Source organism: Diuraphis noxia, unplaced genomic scaffold (genome assembly GCF_037042655.1).
Source record: "Diuraphis noxia isolate RWA-SAM2 unplaced genomic scaffold, SU_Dnox_SAM2 contig0001, whole genome shotgun sequence".
NCBI classification, from domain to species: Eukaryota; Metazoa; Arthropoda; class Insecta; order Hemiptera; family Aphididae; genus Diuraphis; species Diuraphis noxia.
This window is the reverse complement of record NW_028301711.1, coordinates 49728339-49754318: the sequence shown is the minus strand read 5'-3', so window position 1 is coordinate 49754318 and position 25980 is coordinate 49728339. Positions and strand designations below refer to the sequence as shown.

At 28.0% G+C, this 25980-nt stretch overlaps 2 protein-coding genes across 2 annotated transcripts; one reads left to right on the top strand and one right to left on the bottom strand.

Moving 5' to 3' along the window:
* The first annotated feature begins 3907 nt into the window (after positions 1–3907).
* On the top strand, positions 3908–17411 carry Khc (kinesin heavy chain). Its single transcript, XM_015508975.2, has 19 exons — positions 3908–4674; positions 8795–8882; positions 9069–9296; positions 9367–9510; positions 9578–9702; positions 9777–10030; positions 11812–11949; positions 12006–12103; positions 12219–12409; positions 12472–12678; positions 12761–12907; positions 12980–13126; positions 13200–13368; positions 14110–14228; positions 14824–15102; positions 15166–15375; positions 15466–15601; positions 15679–15771; positions 15855–17411. Exons 1-19 carry the CDS (start codon positions 4528–4530, stop codon positions 15872–15874), a joined length of 2940 nt encoding a protein of 979 aa, XP_015364461.2. The 5' UTR covers positions 3908–4527; the 3' UTR covers positions 15875–17411.
* Positions 17412–21019: 3608 nt separating this feature from the next.
* LOC107162179 (bifunctional coenzyme A synthase-like) lies at positions 21020–24755 on the bottom strand. The gene is made up of 6 exons (XM_015508964.2): positions 23968–24755; positions 22482–22630; positions 22209–22418; positions 21885–22139; positions 21643–21819; positions 21020–21386 (listed from the first exon to the last, which is right to left on the bottom strand). Exons 1-6 carry the CDS (start codon positions 24524–24526, stop codon positions 21189–21191), a joined length of 1548 nt encoding a protein of 515 aa, XP_015364450.1. The 5' UTR covers positions 24527–24755; the 3' UTR covers positions 21020–21188.
* Positions 24756–25980: the final 1225 nt, after the last annotated feature.

The window sequence follows — 25980 nt, the reverse complement described above, 5'->3', positions numbered from 1 at the left end:
CAAATTTCTAAAATTCATGTGTACCTACCTATATTAATTAAAATAGTTATAACCGAGCCAATCCTACATTTTAATCCTGGGCACGGCTCTGCAGCATGTCTGTAAATTGTTACTTATGAAAAACTTGTTTTATATTTTCAACCCTTAACTACAAAAATTTAACTAATTTCATAATTTTTTATCTAGAAAATAATTTAGGAGTATTCGTTACTTTGATAAATTTTGCCAAAAACTAAAGTTTTTAAATGCTTATAAAAAATCATTATACTGATGAACTTAATATTCTTTACTTGTTATTATAAAAAAATTTGAGGACCTCGTATTAAATTTTCAAACTTATTTGATCAATGAAAAAAAATTGTATCAAAATTATTTTAGGAAAAAAAATCAAATGTTTATAAATATTTTAAAAAAATTCAAAATATTTTTAAAATTTACCAGATATAGAAAATCGTAAAATACACATTTAGTGATAATGTTAATTATCTACTCTATTATTTGTTTTTTAATTACAACACAATAAGAAAATCATTCTAAAAGAAATCGCTAATTTATCACGAGTAAATCCGATGTGATAAAAATAATCAAAAATGAATGTGAATTTCCGGTATTTTTCTTCTAAGCTAGAAAAACATATAAGAATCTTATACTAAAATTTCAAATCTTTTTTCTAACTTCAAAAGAGTTTTAAGCTTATTTTCAGAATTTTATTAGATTTTGTCAAAATGATTGAGAATTTAAGCTCAATTTATTTTTAAATTACAAAAATAACAACTTATTAGAAACCTTATGTTGGGAAAATATTATCAAAAATAATTTTAAGCAAAAATTGAAAATTTCTTATGCCTTTAAAATAGTCCTGGTATTTTGTATTGTGCAGTGTAAAAGAAATGTTAATATAAGGTATAAAGATTTGGACATTTAGTAAAAATTACATGTATTACACATATTTTTTTCAAGTTACAGTGGTATTTAAAAAAAAAAAATCAAATCTGACAAAAACTGATAATGACGTGTAAGAATTTCTGTTTTTCATTATTTTTTTTAGGAGTTTTCAGATGCGTTTTAAAACTATTGAGAATTTTTCAATTTGACCTCTCAAACTAGAATCAATATACATTTATACTTTTTTTCTATCGTATAGTATCGACTATTCGACTATCGTGTATCTGAATACATTAAATTTTAAAAATTAAAAACACACATTATTGAATACAAAATAATATACGTACAATGTTATAATATTTATCATACACAAAATTTGAATTTCAAAGTCACACTTAAAAAAATTAATTTACATTAATTTTATATATGAACTTCTATTAAGGAAACTTGTACTTAAATAAACCTTATAATTTTAAAACTATTTTCACGCTTGAAGTGATTAAAAATAAAATTTCAATGCTTTTTTAACTGTAAAATAATTAGCAGATTTCGTCAAAATTTGAGCTTTGAATATCCAACTTTTGTTAAAAAAATATTTTAAACTGTTTTTAGAACAATATTTTCCAGCTTTTTTTTACCAAAAATAAAAGTTTGTTCAATATAAATTGAAAAAACTAATACGTTTAAAATTTCTTTAAAATTAGTCTGAATAGTTTTAAATAAGTTAAAACATGTTTAGAAAATACCATCACAAATGTTTGGTGAAAAATTTCAATTTTCCTTAATGAATTCCAATAAAAATAAAAATATATTCATCATGCTTAAGAGCATTTTTTTTTATTTTAGTATACTTTTGTAATTATTAAGTTTTATGTTAAAAACATTAACACTGATTGTACTTACTACAGCAAAAAGAGAAAAAAATGCATAGGTACCTATAAATAATGTTACAAGCCATCATAAGGCTTACTACGTGACGTGTGTATGACACTAAAAGAACGTGGGGGTTCTATACAATAATTTTAAAATTACTTTATCAACCCAGAATAACAATACGACTGAAAAATCGTTTGATCGCAACAACATCTGCTTCGACTGCAAAGAGCACACATTATGCATTAACCATCATGTCGCACACACACGCACATGATGCATATACGAGGCATTGTGCTTATACGATAACACTAAATCCTTCCAGACAATAATTTTCGAGATTCAAGCTAACTGCCTTATAATATAATTGAATTTAGATTTATTCTGATAGTCTAAACATCAACGATTTAACCAGTGGCGGTTTATCCGAAGATGGGCCTGTGTCCAAAACTAAAAAAAAGTCCCCCCTTCGTTTTTTTATTAAATAATATAGGTATAACTATATAAATTCAAGTTTAAAGTAAGAATTTTTATTCTAAAATTATAAAATCTTATGCAAATCCACAGGTACTTTCCATTTTTATTAAAATTTCAATTACATAAGAAACAAGATGAAATTACGTCACACAAATAAAAAATTGTTGTGGAACGTTGAACAATAATGGGCCCCCTCGAGCCGAGGGTCCGTGGAATTTGCGCACATCGCACACATGTATGACACACCACTGGATTTAACCGTGATTGAATTGTCTCATGTCTACGACAAAGAACAAAAAGGTTAACCTGATTAATTTGAAGTGATCTTTGTTAAGTACTATGCACAGGTAAAATACATGCATTCAGGGGCGTCATTTCGGGGGCAGCAGGGTGTGCGGTCGCACCCCTTACTTTTAGAATGTTGCAATTGGCCTGCGCCTTGCTGAAGACTAAAATAATGCAGGAGCCTCAAATGCACAATTATTTATATGATTAAAATCAAATTGTAATAACCGGTCTATAATGTATGGAAATAATTGAATGCAGGATAATATACATATACGTATGTCGTATGTATATCTATTTTTATATGGCTTGGTGAAATTTCAAAATGGCCTGCTTGAAACTTCGCACACCCGAAAATAATCTGAAATGACGCCCCTGCATGCATTATATTAAAATATTAAGTACGATACATATCATTTCAATATTTTCATTAAATATTTTAGACTTTAGCTAGTTCAAGATGATAATTACACATTTATACGATTGGAACACCAATTCATTGAAGGAAAGTTAGAAGACTTATATATATAATATAGTACTACCTAATCAGTTTCCTACATGCAATGAAAAATGAACTACTGTATATTAGTCCCGACTCCTGTAAATCTAACAATTGCAATAAGAGAAGCAGCAAGGAAATTAGGAAATATTTAAATTTAGGTGGACAGGGAGGAATGTAATTTCAAATGGCATTATAATAATAGTAGTTCAACTAAATACCTTTAGTTAAGGAATAGTATTCAATAAAGTATTAATCAATTTTTTTTTCAAAATAAAAGTTATTTAAATTTCTTACAGTATAATATTATAGTAAAACCATTTTGGTTTATATGATCGATTGCCTAAGATAATCGTTAGACTTGGAAATTCTAAATAGCTCGGGCATTGCACATAGTTTTGTTTACATTTCCTATCGGCCCGGCCTTCACAATCAGGCGGTACCATAATGTCCGGGAAATGTATACATTTACGGCATTACGTCATTATCCGTAACCTAATTAATATAAACATTCCGATTTTCGACGAATCGATAAATCGTGTCCACGACACGTCGACACGTATAGGTTTTGAAAACTTGTAGACTGTAGTCCGTGTGGTCTAGCCCTAGCGCTTCTGGCCGCGTTCCCCGTGCAATCGACGACCGCTGTTTTCGATGAAGACGAACGCAGAACCATTAACCGTCTACCATTAGATGACTACCACAGTAATTGCAGCTGCTCAGAACGGTTACCTCCATACCCCCGCGAGCGTATACCGAGTATATCGTTCCGGTCCGGTAACCGTGTCTGCGATTGCTTTGTGCCAACTACACTGTCAAGACGGAACGGCTGCTAGATGATAAAAAAAAAAAAAGCATTCACGGAATAATCAGTAGCTATCACCCGTATCGATGTGGTTCAACCTCGAATGCTTTGTGCACGGACATTGCCGTGAACATTAATATTTATCCGATAATTTAATTTAATATTATTATTTTTTAACCCAACGGCGATCGTTCTCCCTTCACCACCACCGACGACGAAAGTTTTCTACGTTTTTCTTCGTTTTTGTTATCGGCTTATCGGCGAGCGTTCGTCGCCCTCCCCCCCACACTACCAAACCGCCGCGCGCTCTCCGACGGCCACCGCCGACATTCGCCTGTACGGCTATACGTGTATTTCCGATTTCGTCCACACACGGACACGGATGCGGTGTGTACGTTCCCGATTGCCTGATATAAGTGATATTGTTATAATATAATAGCGATAGTTAGATAGATGTCATAATGTTAGCGTAGTTTGGCCTGTTGTGGTGTATACTGGTGTGATGTGTTTCGTCAAACAATAATAGAAAATTAGAAAAAAATAAACTGCGTTAGCTTATCGTCAAAGGTGTGGGTGGCCGCCACCTACTCGCGAATCGTTGCACGTCGATATCGTAATCTGCTCCTTGTCCCGGCAAATCGTGGGTAACCAGTGATACGTGTTATTACGTTACAATCGTATTTTGAGTTCGCTATCAGATATAATGGCAGCCGAGAGAGAAATCGCCGCTGAGGACAGCATCAAAGTCGTCTGTCGATTCCGTCCGCTGAATGATTCAGAAGAAAAAGCAGGGTCCAGGTTCGTTGTTAAGTTTCCCACTGGACCTGATGAAAACTGCATAACAATTGGCGTAAGTACACGATACTCAAATCAATGTTGTTACATCAACAAGTGCCTGTGCCTTACCTTTGTCAACTACATATTATATATGTTTTTTCATGCAATTTATTAATTTTAACCTAACCGATAAAGCTTTTGGGTAAATCCATTTAATGTGAGCTTTCTGCCCAATACTTCTCATGGTTATAATATTATAAGTAAGTACGGCTAATTGTCCTTTTTTGGTGATTCCATCCAAGGTATTTCAGTCTAATATTCAATTAGATTCTAAATAGAATAAGCTTAAGAACAAGTTACAACAATATATAATCATTGTTCCTAAAACCTTTTATTTTAAATGTTTTAAGATATTCTGTGAACTTACATTTTTAATTATAGTACCTACCCCAACATTTACCATTACCATACATATTTATTGATGTAATACAACTTTAAGTTCTTATTCATCTACTCACCAAATGATAACTTTGTCACTATTAGGTAATGAATTAATGTTTACATATTTTATGTGCCTAATCAAATATCAAGTAATAAGTATTCAAACAAATACAATATAGGTATGTTGAAAATATAAAATCATTATGATACCTATGGTTCCCTAAGTTTTTCAATGTTTATTTATTGATGTTATCAATTTTTTGTTATTTTTTTTTATTGCTGGGATTGCTTTATGTTAGCACCTTAAATATTTTAGTACTTAAAAGTGTACTGATAAAACTGCAAATGATATGTAAAATTAAAGTAGAGAAAACAGTTGAACAATGTAGCACAAAAAGTCTATTTAGGATTAGGTAACTAATATTATTTAGACCTGTTCTTACAATCTCTGGTTAAGTGTCGGTTAAGACTAACCGGTAGAATTCTATCGGTTAACTCATGATAAATTCTTCCGGTTAGTGTTATCAGGCACTAACCGAGCATTGTAAGAATGGCCCTTAGAATAATAAATTATGAGATTGATAATTTTTATTTTGAACCGTTATCTTTTCACACTATGTAAGTAATTTAAAGCATAAAATATATAGGCTATATTATGTAACAATTTAAATAGTAAATATTTAAGAAATAAATTAATAATTAAATATATTTAAATGTATATTTTATTTATATCCACTCTCAAATAGTATTAAAAAAATTGTTTGTATATGTTGAATGATGAAACAGTTTAAATAAATTACCCATATTGTTTTATTAAAATAAATTCTAACCAGATTTGACTAATTTAAAATTATTAATATAATCATTTTTATTTGATATACAGAATGATTCTTTCAGGAACCATCATCTTAAGAAATATAAAAAAAATTTAATTTTTTTTTTCAAGGTGCCTATTTTTTAATGTTGGTCCTGATGTTGGTTTTAACAATGTTACATTTTTGTCAATATAGTTCTCAACTTTGGTGATTGGAGTTTGAACCTGGCATCAAACGCTTGATTTTGATCATGCTTGGGGTATTATAAAATGAAAATCATGATTCTAGTTATTTATTTATTTACCTAACCAATTTCTAGAAAAAAAAAACGGGTTTAGGCACTGTTAACTATATGTGTTTGAATATATGTATATGCAAAAATGTATTAGGTTGGTATCTACTTGTTTTTATAAAATAATTATAATAATAATGCTTAACTCTTTTTTGTGAGGAATTTGCAAAAAATACTGAAAACATTTATTGGATTTGGCTCAAAACTACTGTTATCTATTTTAGTTACCTTATTTATTATTTTACTGAATGTTTTCTCATTGTCCTCTCATCACATTCAGGGATGGACAGTTTCTATGTATAATTAATTTTTTTATTGGCATATCTTGTAGTTTTTCTAATTATATTTTCTAAATATTGATAATAGACTCAAATAAATAAATAAATATATACATATTTTAAATTCAAGCAAATAAAGTAAGTAATAAATTATTCAACCGAGTTTTTAAATTTCTATTGTGTTATTTCCATACCTATGGTTGATAAATGGGATCATAAATTGACTGTGAAACAAGGTTAAAGAAGTAAACATTTCACTCATTTCAGTGTAAATTTAGTACTTAATAGGTTATTTTTAAGTTCATAACAAAAAAAAAAAAAACATTAATTTTAATACTGAAAACTAATATTGGTGCATGAATAGACAATTTAGGTAGGTAGTACAAGTAGGTTATTAGTTATTTAGGTGGAAATTTTTGTAGACGTTTTCAAATATTAATATATTCCACGCTCATAACTTTTTTGAAAATTAAAACATCTTATAAAACCAACAAGAAAATAGAGATAATGTTCTTACCTAAAATTTTGATAATATATCAATTCACTCTAATACAAAACTAACAGCACACTTTTACAAATGGTAAACAAAAATTTTCTCTGTCGTACATGTGTAAAATGAGGGTGTTGCTTCCTCTTAAGGTAGTGGAAGGATTTTATTCTAGTGTTCATTCTTTCCCCTATGCTGAGTAAATCAAAGTTAATATTTATGTTGTTGAGAGAAACCTTTTTTTTACTTTAATGACATGTCAATATTGGTTGTACCTTGTACGATAATTTATGTGTTGTATACTCGTATGCTACTGACTGACAAAAGATATCAATATTATATTTAAGATGTAAATATTTGTCTTTACTTAAACTTATTTAGCCTAGTAGAGAAATCCTTAATTGTTAATTTGTTCCCTGAGTGGAAACTAATAAATACTGATTCACTTGTCGAAGGGTAAATTAAATTTTTTTTTAAGTTCAAATTGTTTTTGCTTCTATTTTATTTTAAAATTTGTTATGGTTTCATTTTTTTAAATTCAGTTGAGACATTAATTTTTGTTAAGGCAGTTTAAGAAAAAAATTAAGCAAGAGTTCATGAAAATTCAAGATTGATCTACCTATCCTTAATGTTGATACTTTTTTCAATTATCATGTTTATCTTTTCTTATATTTAGAAATGTATAATTAATCACAAAAAAAAAAAGGAATGAGCTTAAAGTTTTCACATTAAATTAAATACAAACATTTTACAATAATAATTAATAATTATCTATAAGTATTTACCTAATGTCCTAATTACAATGGTTAGGAGTAGGCAACACCTGCTGTGTTCTCTCCATCTTACAAACACATAACTTTGCAAAATGTGTGTTCTAAATAGTTCATTTGACTCTGTTACGTTTTATGTTAAGGTAAATTGTCATATCAAAAATTTCAAGTAAGAATATTTAGCCAATGAGTCTTGTAGGTTTTTTTATATTTTAATTTTAAAGTAAGTTTGGAACATTAAAATTTTTTAAATTGCTTGTATATTTAAAATGAGCATAAATTATAAAAAAATAATATTAATTAGCTATTAATTAACTATAGTTATATATATTAATTATAACTGGGTTAAATTAACCATATAATAAGGATCAATAGTTATTTTATTTCACTATACACATTTATTTGTTAATATTTTATTTTATTAACTTTCATCATAATTTAAATAGTATTCTTTGAGTTAGACACATTTTATAATCTTAAATTTTTCAATCTATATAAATTTATAACCCAATGATGATTTTCAATCAAGCATTCAACATTTCTAAAAAAAATGTAATTCATTGATTATGTTAAAACATTTATTTTAAATAATAAGCATACAATTTAAATACATTAAAAAAATGTATAGAATATTAGTATATAGAATTAATATTTTTAAACATTCAAATTATTAATTTTATGATAAATACTTTAAAAAGTATATGTCTACATTTATTTTTACAAAGTTAATTAGTGACTGAAATAAATATTAGTTACTTAAAAAATGTAAAGTAATAGTATCATATTTTTTACCAATTTATTTTGAATTTATTAGTTTTTGACACAAAACAAAATTCATAGTAAGTTAGTAATGTACTACATGTACATTTATATTTTATATTTATATTTTTTTTTTGATGTAAGATAGATAAATCTATTGCTTTAAGTTTATACCTTTTAATAAAAATCATTTTTCATAATTATTTTTTGATTTTAATTTAACATTTGTTTGTATATTTGGTTAAAAAATACAAACAAAGTTGTTCTAATAATTTTATTATTTGTTCTGTCTAATAATCAACTAACCAACTGAATATTCAATAAATAATTATTGTTGTTTTTTGTGTTTAGGGAAAAGTTTATTTGTTTGATAAAGTCTTCAAGCCAAATGCCAGTCAAGATAAGGTTTATGGTGATGCAGCAAAGTCAATTGTATCAGGTATAACTTTTTATTTCTACTGTACAGCAGTGTTTTTACATTTAAACTCATTATTTTTATGGTGAGTTAGACATAAAATGTTCATAGTATGATGATTATTAAAATAATATTTTGCTTCCTCCTTAAAATTATGTTTTTACAAACTCAGTTAGGAAAGTTTTTAAATTTTTGCTGAATTTTAACTAGATGTACTTGCTGGTTATAATGGAACAATTTTTGCATATGGTCAAACCTCTTCTGGTAAAACACATACTATGGAAGGGGTCATTGGTGATCCATCAAAACAAGGTATTATTCCTCGGATTGTCAATGACATATTTAACCATATTTATGCAATGGAAGAAAATTTGGAGTTTCATATAAAGGTGTCTTATTTTGAAATTTATATGGACAAGATTCGTGATTTATTAGATGGTATGTTGATATTTTCGTTCATAATTATTTAAATGGTTTAAATAATTTGTTCAATATTGACTCGTTTTAGTATCAAAGGTGAATTTAAGTGTTCATGAAGATAAAAATAGAGTTCCTTTCGTAAAAGGTGCTACTGAACGTTTCGTTTCTAGTCCAGAAGAAGTATTTGCTGTTATTGAAGAAGGCAAAGCCAACAGACATATAGCTGTGACAAGTAATTTTATGATAACTTAATAACCATAAGAATAAATTTAAGTTCTATATTTTTATTTATATCTTAGACATGAATGAGCACAGTTCTAGAAGTCATAGTGTGTTTTTGATAAACGTGAAACAAGAAAATTTGGAAAATGAAAAAAAATTATCTGGAAAGCTTTATCTTGTAGATTTAGCGGGTAGTGAAAAAGTAAATTATTTAAATTTTAATAGTAACTTTGAAAATTAAAATAAAAAAATTTTCACTTAATTTATAATTTCAAGGTAAGCAAAACTGGTGCAGAAGGTACAGTGTTAGATGAAGCAAAAAATATTAACAAATCATTATCAGCTCTGGGTAATGTAATATCTGCATTGGCCGAAGATAAAAAAACACATATACCATATCGAGATTCAAAACTAACACGTATATTACAAGAATCATTGGGTGGAAATGCTCGTACTACAATTATAATTTGCTGCTCTCCTGCATCTTTCAATGAGTCTGAAACAAAATCAACTTTAGATTTTGGTAGAAGGTAAGTGAAACTTATATATACCTCTGAGTTAATATCTTAATTAACAAGTGATTTAACATGACTAAATATGTGACATATCAAACAAACTTTAAAGGAATAGATTAAAATATTTTTTAAATTAAATCACTGTGTTTACTGTTTATAATGATTAGGTAAAATGGATATTAGGTTGTATCTGCATGATATATTTTTATTTTTGCGTTAGACTGATTCTAGTTATCAATTTTTATTGTAGTTTTTAGTTATGACTATGGGGATAAGTTTTTTTCTTTGTATCATATAACCACAATTAGATAATTACAAACAAATGGTAATAAATCATAATTAGATCAGTGAAAATAAAAATAAATATATATAATTGTGAGTCTATATGGATATAAATATAAATATAAATAATAAAATATAGTAAAATGCATTAATTGGTTAATCAATATCATTAGATACATAAATAGAATTTATTGTAGTTTATGATAACATAGTTGTCTGGATTTGATGTTTGTTTAGTTTTAGATTAGCCTTGACCAAAATCTTGCTACTTTGATAGCATTTGGATTTGCATACAGGAGATCTATATTTCGTACATGAAAATGGGCAGAGTTCAGTAGGTGTACTATGTTTTGTTCCATACCACACTCAAATTTTGTTGAGGTGTTTTGTAGGATGCCCCATTTCTTTAGGTTGTTTTTAGATCTACTCACTCCTACTCTGAGTCTATTAAGGAATCTCCAGGTATGCCAGTCTAATTTGTATCCTGCTGGCAAAGATTCTGGTGGTTCGGACTCCAGTTTATTATTTTCTTTAAAGAGAGAGAGAGTTTCCACCTTTCTCTTCGTGCCTCTTCAAGATGTTTATTTAGAAGTTTTGTCGTTTTTAAAAAACTTGCTGGATTTAAGTCTGAAATTAGGTGTAGTTTGGCTATGTAGTGGTTATCGTATATCAGTTTCTGCTTTGGTTCTTTCCCAGTTTGCTGCGACCTCCCGGCGGATGTTTGGTGTGACGATACCAGCGAGTTGGTAAATTTTCGGAAGTGGAGTACTCTTAACTTGAGACTCTTAAGAGTCTTAAGACAACCTGTTACCAAGCGACAGGATTCATTCAGAATGGTATCTATTTGTTTTGTGTGGACGGACCTACTCCACACAGGACTAGCATATTCCCCAGCAGAGAAACACAGTGACAGTTCAGATAAACGTAGTGTATGTGTGTTGCCCACCTCCCCCACGTACAGCCTATGAGTTTCCGGAGTATTGTTGTTCCTTGTAGTAATTTTTAGCTTAGTTTTCTCAGTGGTATTTATACATAAGGGATTGGTCTAGCATAACGCCTAGGTATGTGAAATGTGCAGAGTTCTCTAATAATATAAATTATTCACTGCAGTGGTTCCTTACCTTATGTAAGCAAAATCCTAAAATTCTAAAATATAAAATTCAATATTTTACAACCCTCAAACAATCAGTATATTGAAAACGTAATTCTCATATTATATTAAAACTTAAATTAAGTATAAAATAATAAAAATTACGAGTATCACAATAATTTAAAATATTTATATCAATTTTCTTTCTCAACTGTTTTATAATGATTTTAGGAAAAAATAATTTTGGGTATTCATATAGGTCATGCAAGAATATGTAAACTGTGAACTATCCCTCGCGACCCACTTTAAAAACTTCTGTGACTTGATATTGAGAATTGCTGGGCTATTGTCTTAACATTTCCTAGTTATCGTTTGATATAGAAACATGTATGAAATATAATAATTTATTTTACTTACTTTTAAGAGCAAAAACCATTAAGAATGTTATTACTGTCAATGAAGAGTTAACAGCAGAAGAATGGAAAAGACGTTATGAAAAAGAGAAAGAAAAATGTACACGTTATAAAGCCAAGTGTGATAAACTACAGTCTGAGCTTAATCGGTAAACAATTTTTAGTACGTCTATTTTTAATAATAAATCTAATCCAAATTACTTAGTTGGAGGTGTGGAGAAACTGTAAAAGAAGATGAACAAGTCAATTTACAAGAACCAATGGAAGCATCTACACCAAATGTCCAAGTCGATATCAAAAAAGGTATCAGTAATAACTAATAAACCATAATAATCTGTCATTAAAGTTTTGTCATTATGTTTATATTCTAAAATTACTATAGAATAAATAATATCAATTAATTTAATTTTGTACTTAGAATTAGTGGTTGGTCCAGTTCCTGCTATACCAGGTGGTGTAATGACTGAATCAATGTCAACAGAGGAAAGACAAAAACTTGAAGAAGAACGTGAAGCTTTATATCAGCAATTGGACGATAAAGATGAAGAAATAAATCAACAAAGTCAAGACATAGAAAAATTAAAAGAACAAATAATGGAACAGGAAGAAGTAAGTTTTATTCAATATACCTGTAATGAAAAAGTATTAAATTTTAATTTGATATGTATTAGCTTCTTACATCAACTCAAAGAGATTACGAGCAATTACAACAAGAAATGCATAGAATTACACAAGAGAATGAAAGTGCAAAGGAAGAAGTGAAAGAAGTACTCCAAGCTCTTGAAGAACTTGCAGTTAATTATGATCAAAAAAGTCAAGAAGTTGATGTAAAAAATAAAGAAAATGAGACTCTTATGGAAGAATTATCAATAAAAGAAGTATACAAATAAATACATTTCATTTCCTATAGTTATTTATAACTGTAGTATAGAAAATGTACTAATAATATTCTTTTTATAGTCATCTTTGAACTCAACATCCTCTGAACTACAACAGTTAAAAGATATGTTCATACACCAAAAGAAACGCACAACAGACATGTTATCAAATCTTCTAAAAGATATAGCTGAAATTGGAGCAGCAATTGGAAGTGAAGCTGAACTTAATGTAAGTAATATATTCTCTCTAGTTATTTTCAAGGCTGAGTTTAATGTAATAATCTAAATTTATTTATTAAAGCAACAAGCTATAAGTGATGGGAATAGCAAGCTGGATGAAGAATTTACTGTTGCTAGACTTTATATTAGTAAAATGAAATCTGAAGTCAAAAATTTAGTTCAACGATGCAATTTCTTTGAATTAAGTCAAACTGATATGAACAAAAAAGTAATGTTTAGTAGACTTAACAATAATTGTTTTTGTTAGAATATTAATATGTATTTTGTTTTACAAAATTTAGGTTAGTGATTATGAGAAAGAACTAGGTGAAAGTCGTTTGAAAATATCACAAAATGAAGCTCGTCTTAAATCTATGCAAGAATCCTTAAGAGAAGCAGAAAATAAGAAACGCACTTTAGAAGAAAACATTGATGCATTAAGAGAAGAATTTGCAAAAATGAAAGCAGCCGGTATGACTAGTTGTGTTTACTTTCAAATAATATACTTCTAAAGTATTATAGATTTAAGTTTCATATGCAGCAGATAGAAATGTATTTATTGGGATTTTCAATGAATACCTGAGATTTTTGTTTAACTGTCTTAAAGCATTTGAAAGCTAACCATTTAGGCAATATCTTTATCAGGAGTCGGCAACTTACAGTTCGTGAGCCACATGTGGCTCTTTTGATTTTAAATTGCGGTTCTCCAGTTCCACATTCAAAAATTAATGTTTCGTAAAACAATATTTTATAATATGAAAAAAAATTATATAATTTTAGTCGATTTTGAAAATATTAAATAATTCATAACAAAAACTTGATAGTACGCGCTTGGAGCACAGGCTATCGTAATAAAATGTTTACTACAGTAAAAATATGCCGCTAAACCTGATAACCGTGACACTATCTATAACTAATTACTAATTAGTATTTATGAGCCAGACTTCACTAAACTTTCAAAAAACATGCAATACTTCCACTGATGTAACCCTTTATTTCAATTAACGGATTACATCTAGAGAAATAACTCTTGATGCAATTCGTTAATTAAAATTGTATTATTACGGCTATTCAAATTAAAAAAAAAAATTACTAACATTTTTAGTGGCTCTTTAAAATCAAGAAAATGTTGTATAATGTAACTTTTGGCTCTTCCATCAAAAAAGGTTTTTTTTTAATCACTTAGATAACCACATACATTTCTGATTTTAGAACAAGTTCACATTGTATCATCATCAAAAGAAAAAGCAGAAGAAAAAGAGAAAGCCACTAGTATGCGAGCTGCTCTTGAAACACAAATGGACCAATTACGAGATGTCCATCATAAACAAGTAAAAATTTGCATTAAATTATCTTTAGGAATTTTAAAATTATTTTTTTTTTACCTCTTACAAGATGAAAAGTATTAATAAATGTGTTGATGTTGTTCGATGTAAATTTTAAGCTTATCGCTAAAATTTTACTCTATTTGCAAATTTAGATTAAATCTATATTAATCGATCAATATAGTAATTGTTTTTATATCATGATTTTGTAAATTGACAAAATTTAATACATTTGTAATGTTTAGCTATCGATGTACATTTTCTTTTGGAGCTTTAATTTTCAAACTAAAAAGTTTATAGTTATGCAATATATCAATTTTTAAATTACACATTTCTTAAACAGAGTATGGTATAGAAAAAATAATGTTGACCATAATGATTAAATTCATTTTAATCAGATTTCATATTTATATAATATTGTATATCACTCTAACCTAAAAAAAATAAATACCTATTACATTTTCATACTTTTTAAAAACTATTTATTTATTACTAATTTTGGTTACATTAAGTTTTCAACAATAATAATAAAATATTTTAATACTTTCAAAATAGGATAAAAATTGTTAGATAATAATTTTAAATTTATCTTTTTTATTAGGTTGCTGAATTGAGAGATGAGATTAGTGAAAAACAAGCATTAATTACTGAACTTAAAGATCAAGTTCAAAAATATTCTTTGGCACAACAACAACTGCAAACAGATTACAATAAATTATTGCAAGAAGATCAAGAAAAAAGTCAACGCCTTCAAGAATATGTTTTAGCCAATGAGCGTCGTGAACAAGCACGTAAAGATCTCAAAGGCCTAGAAGATACCGTTACCAAAGAACTTCAAACATTACATAATTTACGTAAAATATTTGTGCAAGACCTACAAGTATGTCAAAGAAATTATATTATTTTTTTTAGTATGTTTGAATTAACTATTATTATCTGTTAGTCTCGTATGAAAAAATCTGCTACGGCAGAAGATACAGATGAAGCCAGTAGTGGTGGAACATTAGCCCAAAGACAAAAAATTAGTTTCCTGGAGAATAATTTGGATCAACTTACCAAAGTCCACAAACAACTGGTCAGGGATAATGCAGATCTACGATGTGAGTTACCCAAATTGGAAAAAAGATTACGTGCTACAATGGATCGTGTTAAGGTTAGTTTTAATTTATTTACTGCAAAACTATTGAGCATTTGATCATAACATTAAAATTTAAATCATACCCTTCTTTGTTATTGTTTATAGGCACTTGAATCGGCATTGAAAGATGCTAAAGAAGGTGCTATGAGGGATAGGAAAAGGTATCAATATGAAGTAGATCGTATTAAAGATGCAGTTAGACAAAAGAATTTAGCTCGCAGAGGACCTAGTCCACAAATAGGTAATTTTATCAACATACTAATATTGAATTGAATTTGTACTTTTATATTTATTTAATGTAATTATTTATCTCTTTAGCTAAACCAATCAGAGCCGGACAACATAATATTATTTCAATTAATCGTATTAGTGAAGATGAACTAAAAAAACGTAAAGCTGCTGCTATACCTGGTATGTAATCATTATTAAACTGTATGTTCTAATAATTTGTAACTCCAAAATTAATTATTATTTATTTGTTATTTAATTTTCAGAGATTGCTGAAAGTAGTTAAAGAGTTTTTCTATAATAATTTACATTTATACTCTTGCCAAACTGCAAGTGGTGGAAGTATTTGAAACAAATTGAATTTATATTATTTACAGAAATAATTTTTACTATATAATTTTAGAAACCTAATTAATTATTGCACCTTCTATAATATTAATATATACTTACTTACATATTATTTATATATGCGGGTGTGTATCGACTATGCAGCAGCCATCTTCCTTCTCCTTGCACATACCTCTAAAAATCTGAATAAGAGTGGCTTTCAAAATGTATAATGGTGCTGTTTGTCATTTGCTTTCACATTGTCTGTACTTATAAAAATTTAAATAACTTGATTTCAAATTCATTTTACTCTCCACTACCAAATTATACCTGGCTTATTTAATTTATACATAAAGTTTAGTGGAAAATGATAAATATTATTGTTTTTATCTAATTAATTAATTATTTAACATCTAATTTTATTTATTTTATGCAAAAAATGGTATGTATTTTTTTTAGACGGCTGTTTATGCAATTATGTCTTATATTTATTTATTAAACATATTTTCCTATTTTTTTCAAATTTTGTTTATTAACCATCATTAAACATAGGTTATACTTATATTAAAACTCCAAGTAAAGTTTTGTTCATGGACTTCACCAAAATCAAACCTTTTTAATATCAAATTGGTATGTGTTTAAAACTTGAATTAATAATGTAAACTAATGTTTTCGTGTTATTTTATATGTGATATATAATCTTAGACAAATCCTATTCAAGTATAAAGTTTAACATTATAAAATCATTACATAATAAACAATAGGTTGCTAGCGACCATTTTAATATTAAAAAATTGTTTGCAACAAAACAGAAAAAGAAAAATTTCATTTTATTAAATGTTATTTTAGACGGTTACATTCATGTAATAACTTTATGTTCATAATCAAAATAACATACTAATAATTTCGGTGCTATAAAAATATCTCACTAAATTATCAGCAAACAATGGAAAATACTTAAAGAGTGTTAATTTGATTATTGTAGATTTTTTTTAGTTAAAATACCTCATAAAAAATCATTTTCTCAGAAATCTAATATTGTATAACATAATATTAAATTATGAAATTGGTTTTATATATCTGAATATTAATGAATTACATTCCATTAAATTATAATTATTAGCAGAATTTGCATACAAGGGATTCCCAACAGGTGACCTATAAATTGTGGTGTATATTTTAATTGTTATATTTTTTTATAATGTTAAAATTAAAAATAATATTTTGAAACATATGTTTCACTACTAGTAATTATGAAGTCAGCTTGGAAAATGTTATTTAATAACTCTATGTTTATGCACATTCAGTATTGTCTTTTGTAAGTTCTAATTACTTAGTGTATAGTTTAATATGATTAATTAACTATGTGCTGAGAAAAAAATTGTTCAGGTTTCAGTTAATTGGACTTACGTCACTAGGCTGACCATCCATGATCTACTTATGTTTAATTACGCTTTAAGTATTTTGTAAAAATATACATTAAATAACAACTTTTATGTTGCATACTTTATGATATTCAGTGTTTCTCAAAATTAGAGACTTGAATGTGGTGTGACCACTGACCAGGGGTGAAAAAATTGAATTTCAGTGCACTAAAAACAAGAAATTTAAATATAAATTTCTATCTCTAGATTTATAAAAATGTATTGCATGTATCAGCCCTCCTTCACATCAACATTTGGGCTCCTGTAGGTACTAAATTTAATTACAGCTATTCACTCCATGATGGTAACTGTGTTCCACTCCCACGATTTTTATTTTATTTCACTAAATCCTAAATAAAGAAATCGAATATTTAATTAAAAATCTGGGAAAATTGATCTTAATTAGACTTGACAACTAATTCAAATCTGTTTGTAGAGTTCATTTAGTTATATTAAATCAATCTGTACGTTGGAATGAAAATACGTCTAATTCATATGTTTCACGTAATATGTTTATGCTTTAGACAACGACGAAAATCATCGCTTTCGATTCCTTTAATAACTTAAGTCTCCGATACTTTCCAATAATAACATAAAATTAATATTATTTTATATTATGAGAATAAATATGATAAATAGTCAATAGGTATTATTAAATTATCCGGTTCCGGTATGCCTATACAGTTTATTGGGCGGTAGCATACACGAGCACCGAAAAATATTTCCTGAAATAAAACCGAAAATGTTAATGACAATCTAGATTTCTAGAATAAACTTTTATATCGAATGTGGCATATGATAAGGAAAGCATTTAAAAAAAAATTTAGTTAACTTAATGAGCATTTTATATCGATTGTTGCATTTATGTTGCTAGGTATAGTCGGTCTTCAATCATTGTATTACAATATATATACCTACAATATTATGGATTACAAACTAAAACTTGGGTAGTGTGGCAGAGGTTGAAGTGGGAAAAAATTCCAGAGGGGACTAATGTCTCCATAAAGTTTTAACTAGTTTTAAGCGTTTCATATATAATTTTATGTATAATGTCTAATGTATAAAATCCTAATTTGTTAAAAGGGACGCTTTTTAACCATTGTCAGAGGTAAGGGGACTGAGTCCTCCTGCGCCCCCCCCCCCCCACACTTTAACCCCTGCAGTGAGGTAGAAGCATTTGATAGTCAGTAGAACCATGACAATAATAGATTGTCATGACTCATATATAGAACATGGTTTTAGTTGTGACGAGTGACGACCATAATATAGACCTATGAACTATTTAATCATAATGTCAACAGTAGCATAGTGACGACTGGTCTAATCGCTCGTGATTTTCCTATCATAGTCATTAATCATAATATATAAATAATTAGCTACTAGATTAGCCATTAGGAAGCACCACTTCCACGATTCTGCTCAACAGAACGTTATCGTTATGTACCTCATTTCTCAGTGGAATTAAATATTAATAAACAGAGTTTGTTTTAAATTTATAATAACAATATGCTATATGCACATCGAACATAAACAGCTGCGCGCGGGCTACTAGATCGGGACGATCGAGTATGATTATTTGTTGGTGCCTGTTGGTCGTCCGTGATAAACAACGAAAGCGGCGGCGAGTGAAACCATAGATAAAGTGAGTAGACTATAATCCATTACATTGAACCACAGAATAATTAAACGTATGGATTCGGCATTCCTACCTTCCATAGCATAACGGAGAGTCACTCACAGAACCTTTTAACAATTCGCATCTAAACAAGCGTGAAAACAAATACAAATTTACAAAAATTACGGTTTACAATGGTATACTAGTATTGACTTATAGATTTTCATACAATGCCGCATCCGTAAGTTTATTGAGAGCTCCTATTTATCTTGACTCTGAATCACTATAGAGTACTCTGAAAAATGCAATAAACTCTTTGAGCCGCTCTTACAATGTCCAGTTAAAGTTAACAGACACTTCACCGGCCTTATTGTTCATGAATATGCTTTATGACATTATAAAATCCATAGACCTGATAATTAATAATAATAATATAATATAATTATAATATTATCAGGTCTATGATAAAATCTCATGTCTTTTAACTGTACACAATGACATAATTTACGTTATCAAATGATTAGTATAACCAATAATGTGTTAATTGGAAAAGTTAGCGATCATTTAAATTTTGATTTAATGTGTCTTGTCGTTTGTAGATAGGAGCAGAATTAAATAATATTACTTGTCACTTTATCAATTATCGAATCGATTTGGATTTTAAGTTGTAAATATTAGTACGATGTTCAAGTTTTTGAAAGTAGATATTACATATACCTCTAAATGTATCTAACTGGACAATCACAGATTTATTTTATGATTTTTCAGTTTGCAACTGATTTTTTGACATTTTTATGTCTATAAGCCTCTTAGTAGTGAGTTGCAAGTTGTAATCAAATTATTCAGTCATAATCTAAGGTAAACTATCAATTAACTTATTGCCACAGTCAATAATAGATAATTTAAACTCAGATTGGTACATGTTAAAAATATTATGTAACAGCGATACACACAAATCTATTCATTATTTTATTTACTTAGGAAAACTGGTGAGTCATTAAATAATGATTCTAATTCATATTAAATAACAAACTTGATGGACTAGAAAGAATGAGTGAGGAGTTATGACACAACTGGAACATTTGATGCTTTTAGCTTGATTTGGAACAATATTAAACTTAAATAGTCATTTACTTTTACAAAACTATAATTATGAAAAAGATATTAAAAGCTAATGATACGCTACTGTGCAAGTCATTGCCTTTCAGTAATTTCATAAAACTACAAAATAATTATTTGGAAATTTTATTGTTTCTAATGTTTGTTAATAATATTTTTCTCAAATTAAAATGATATAATAGTCATCAGTTAATCAGTTTATCGCTCATCAAGTATTTAAAATAATTCTTAAAATGTGTTTTAAGATGATAATAATTTGACAATTTATAATAAATTTTAATTTTTTCAATCAAACTTTTTCTTATTCAATTAGTATAATAAAGGTAGTTTAATTATATTTTATGAAATTGAATAAACTATAATTCAAATTATGTATAGGAATTAAAAGTTTATGATAAGTTGGAAACCATCAACCAATAAGAAAGTCTTTTACCATACGGCATATAGAACACAAGATCTTTTAATTTTCTTTTAAAAACAAAAGCTTAATTACACATATAATTAAGACTTATTTCATTTTTTCCTGTCAGTTAGTTTGATTTTAACAATATACATAACCTTTGATATGACATATGTTTTTAAATATTAAAATATTCATGAATTTATTTGGAAATATTATTGAACATTTCTGAGACTAATAATCAAAATAAAATAATTATGTATTAAAAAATTTGTCATTATTCAGTGTACCAAAGTGTTGGCTCAAATTTTGAAGATTTAATTTTTTACTCAAATTGTGAATAGTTTTTATTTTATTACTCAAAATGTTATAATGAGTTATTCGTAAAATGCATTTGTTAATTTTTTTGACACTGACCTACATTTTTTTAACATACCTACCTATTTTATACCTTTTCTTACATTCATAATATTCATGTTTTTTTTTTTTTTTTTTTTTTTTGTACAAATTTCCAAATACAATATTGCCATGTTAATTTTTTTTATTACATAATAATTTTATTATAAATTAATAAATTAAATCATTAAAAAAAGATAACAAAAAAAAAAAAAAAAACATTTCACCAATTAATCTAAACAGTATACATATTGTATTAATATAATAAGCCAAAACCTTTTCAATAAATGTGATAAAACATTTTAAAATCTGAAATAAATCAGTGGGTGCTAGAAATTCTACTCATAAGACTATTCCATGCTCTTTTAATTTGAATACGGGTAAAATTACAGCTCCACAATGTTGAAAATAAAACATTCGCATTTTTAACATATTCATAATTTGATGGTTGAGAATTAATTCGGTCAAGCGCTTGTTTTTCATTCAAATTATTGCGCTCTTGAAGTCTTTTTGTAGCCTATAAAATATAAACTATGTAACTTAGTTTTTAAATTAGAATATAGACTATACAGTACATAATGCAATTACAATATTTTTAAAGATATATTTAAATAAAAATATTTTATTTTTTAATTGAATCTGTTATCTATAAAATATAGGTATTCAAATATTTAAAAAAAAAAGTATGTAATAAACTTAAACTTAAGTCTGAACAGTTAGGTCAAGTTTATTATATTTTTTGTATAGCTATTATTTAATGAATCATATTTTACTTCGTTTGGTGGAATAATTGAAACCCATATTTCATGACAATGGTATTGCCAATTTGCACTTAAAAGAACAGCTGCTTCTAATACAACTATATTATGACCTTTAGTTGACTGGATTATTGATTTTACTCTTTGCAAAATTAGTGGCCAAATTATTGTATTTAGTTGTTCCAGTTTATCCTAAAAAAAAATAATAACAACAATAATTATGAAATACTATTAAACTAAACTGACATAACCATCACCTTATTATTAAAAACTATGGCACCTAATTTTTTTCTGTCTACTTCATTATTTGTCGTCAGTATGCTAGGGCCAAACACATCAATGACATCTTGGTATGCAGGCTGATTTATATCATAAAGTCTATGTGCTAAAGTATCAGCGTTAATCACAAAAGCTCCTAGATCTTTTAAATAGTTAGCAATAGATGATTTTCCACTTGCAATTCCACCAGTTAATCCAATAATATATGGAGATGGGGGTATATTAGTATTTGGCTAAACATAAAAGTGTTGAATTTAAACTATCAATAAAACATGAAACTCCGAATTTTTTATTTTATTTACTTGTGGTGGTTTTAAAAGTGTACCTAACAATCGCATGCGATAATTGCTTGAACTTATTTTTTCTTCTTCTTCTTCACAACAATCACTTGTTGATTTATCTTCCTCTAATAATGGCACAGGCAATATATCAAGTGGTCGCAAGCCAGCTTGAACTCTTTTCTCATTAATTAACTCTCCACCTTTGACAGTTTCTTCGCTTAAAATAATCATCTAAAATATAAAATTTATAAATACTAAACAAACAAATACAATTATAAAATTAAAATTAAAAACCTGAAATGAAGGATCATGAATTGTTGGACCATAAATATCATAAATAGGCAATACTTCATATTCTAATGTTGGATCAATATCTTTTAAAAAACATTCAACATTACTTATTCGAGTCTTACAAGGTTCGATAAGTTCCTTTAATTTTTTGGCTGTAAAATAAATAGAAGTGCACTCAATTCTACGGTTAGATATGGTAATAAACAGGGCTCGGGACTTAAAACATTTGCTTATATTTAAGGATTGACTATTAAAATGTAGCATAGTGCTATTGGAAGTGTATGTCATGTTATAATATGTTTAATTATGAAGTTTGAAAGTGCTTTTTTTCGCTTGTTTCAGAGATTTTCCAAAAAAATGCTTATTTCCAGTTTTTTCTGATTATTTTTGCTTATTTGACCGGTATTACTATGTTTTCATAATGTTTTCAATTATTATAAATATTGTTTACATTTCATTCTTCAGAAAATCCATATAAAATCCTTAAAGTCTCGAAAGTGAAGTTTAATTTATTTTATAATATAAAGATAAAGATTTATTTTTAATTTGCTTGATTTTTCAGTTAGAAATTTTAGTTTTTTGATAAATATTTTTGCAAAAATTTAAGTTTTTAAATGCTTATAATGATGTTTTTAAGATCTTATTTAGGCACTTATTTTAATGATTTTAAGTGCTATAAGTCTCGAGCTCTGGTAATAAATAATAATCAATTATACATAGATAACATAATAAAAAATAAACAAAAGTTATCCTTATATAAACTGCGATTTAAATTTTATGAAATATTTAAAAAATGTATCCTACTTTTACATATAAAAGATAGGTACTGTTAGCAGTTACATAAATTATAATTCTAGGTATATAATTAACATTGAATTAACTGAGGGCCATTCTTACAATGTCCGGATAAAGTTAACAAACATTTAACCAGTGGAATTCTGCCAGTAAAAATTCCACTAACCGTTGGTTAACCGTTAACAAACACTTAACCGAATATTGTAAGAACCGGCTTAAATATATTCGTTTTAATGTTAGTAAAGTAAATATAGCAAAAATAACTAACAATATAAAATATCCTTATGTAACAAATAATTAATAAACTAAAAAAAAAAAATAAAAAATAAAATTTATACTATTTCTTCAGTTAGTTTTTATGACTAAAGATAATAATATACTGATATTATCAGTATTTCAGTGGCGTGTTTATAGGGGGTAAAGACGGATAGATCTCTCCTTGGTCTCTTATTTGTAATATTGTGATGTCGATGGTAAGTGAACTACCCCCTCCCCTTAGGGAATTCAATATTTGCTTACGTATATCCTCCCCTTAACAAAATCGTAAATACTTCACTGCAATATTTAAATGACAAGTAATAAGTAATAATAATAATTACAAATCAATGTTTTTGTTTAACATTTATTTATAATGCATGTGTAAGTTTAACTAAATAAGATACTTAATTTTATTAAGATAACAGTATAAACTTACAATTTAACATGGAAATGTCGGTTACGCCCACAGTTAATTTTTTAGTGCATTTTAACGCAGCAGTACTTAATAATATTTTATGACCTTTGTGTAGTCTATCAAAAGTTCCTCCTAAAACCACACTTTCGTACAGTTCATTATCCATTTCATCGTATTGCTTATTTTCTTTTGTATCATTTGAATTACAAGTTTCATTTGGTGTTACAAATACGGTCTTGCAATTAGGAGACTTGTTACTTAATGATGACATCACATGATTAAGTTGTTCAGACTTTATGTGGTCATCATAGAAAATCACATCTACTGGTCTTTTAGTGGTGATCTGAGAGTCTAATGTGCCCTTGAGACCACTCAAAAGGATGCGGACATCCACGTTCATGGGACTTAAATTTTTGTAAGCATCTATCATCATGAATCGATGTCGTACAGTTTTCTTATCCGGCATGGGAATTGGAAAGAAATGGACATAAAGCGTACTTTGAACATCACGTTGTATTTGCGGAAATATGCGAAGCAGCCGAAATGGATTCGAACATATCAACAATCCAGTATTAGCCATTTTATGTTTATATAACACGTCTTATCGGCAGGAACTAGGTAGATATCACGATGGACGCTAATTAACGATTTTGAAAATCAGCGATTTAACAATAAATGAATTAAACAATAAATAAATCGTAAAAAAATTAATTAAAATAAAATATTGAAAACCAACATTTCAATAACACGAGAATGTTATGTAATATATTTTTACGAACACCTCATAACTCATAAGTAACATCTATTGATTTCACCTTGGTAATTTTTTGAATGATATTTCCATTTTCCGATTTCGCGCTCGAGACTTACAAGTCAAGAGGTCCGATTAATATAATGATAACCAGACATATTAGGTGCGTTGCATAGGGTGCGTTCGACATGGGCGCTTTGAAACGCTCAGACTACAACCGTGACGTCACGGAAAATAGGTGGTACGTCATGAGTTGACGCTCACGGTCGCTTAACAAATCGAGGTAGTGCAGTGAAAGCGTGAGCGCTATTTCCCAAGACGAACGCTCAAATGTGAAATGATAAGAGATAACAAGATTAATTTGACGATAACCGTAAACCGTTTCACATTCACAACTATTAATACGTTTTTAACATATGTATATAATATATATTATATATATATATAATATATATTTTTTAGCTGTTATTTGCTTATACATTTTTATACTTTTACTCAAAAACAAAAATGAATTAATTAAAACTGATAACCGGCGTAGTGATCTGATAACGTCGCAACGCTCACGCAACCAATATTCGCATTCGTCTAGAGGCCTACCTGTGAGCGCATAAGTCTAAACGAACGGTTAAAACAACGGCTAAAACAACTAGGCCGACGAGAAGAATCGCAGACGGCCAACGACTGATAAGATAATAATTATTAATTTTGTTGATATTACTTGATAGTGGCATAAATATTAAATTATCGAAATATCAGAATCCCCGCAATCCTGAATTATTAAGGAAATTAGGTGTAATATTACTTTAATCGTATTATGTATTATGTGTTATGTGTTAAATTATGATACTAGAGCGTGTTCAATAAAATCAATCATCAATCTAACAAAATAATAAAACTTTTAATGATTATTTCGGATTTGAACTTAAAAATGCAATAATTAAAATATATGACAGTCTAGGTCCTTCTGTACATTTGTAAGACAAAAAACGAATGTACGAATGCTCTCTTAAGTATCAATTTATCCCGCCGAATCTCATATTTTATTGATACAAAAAACACTATAAAACACTATAACAAAACAAATTTGAAGATTTTTATTTTTTATTTCCTTAAAAAAAACATATTTTCAAAAACATTAGATGTCAGCGCAATATTTGTTTTTTCTCTCAGAGTCTCAGACTTAGCTCAACATGGAAGATTTTGCCGTAACCGCTACTTCCACCTCCACCGCTAAAGCTTCAATGTGCTAGTATGTGGGAGTGGGACCCTTCACTCAATCATTC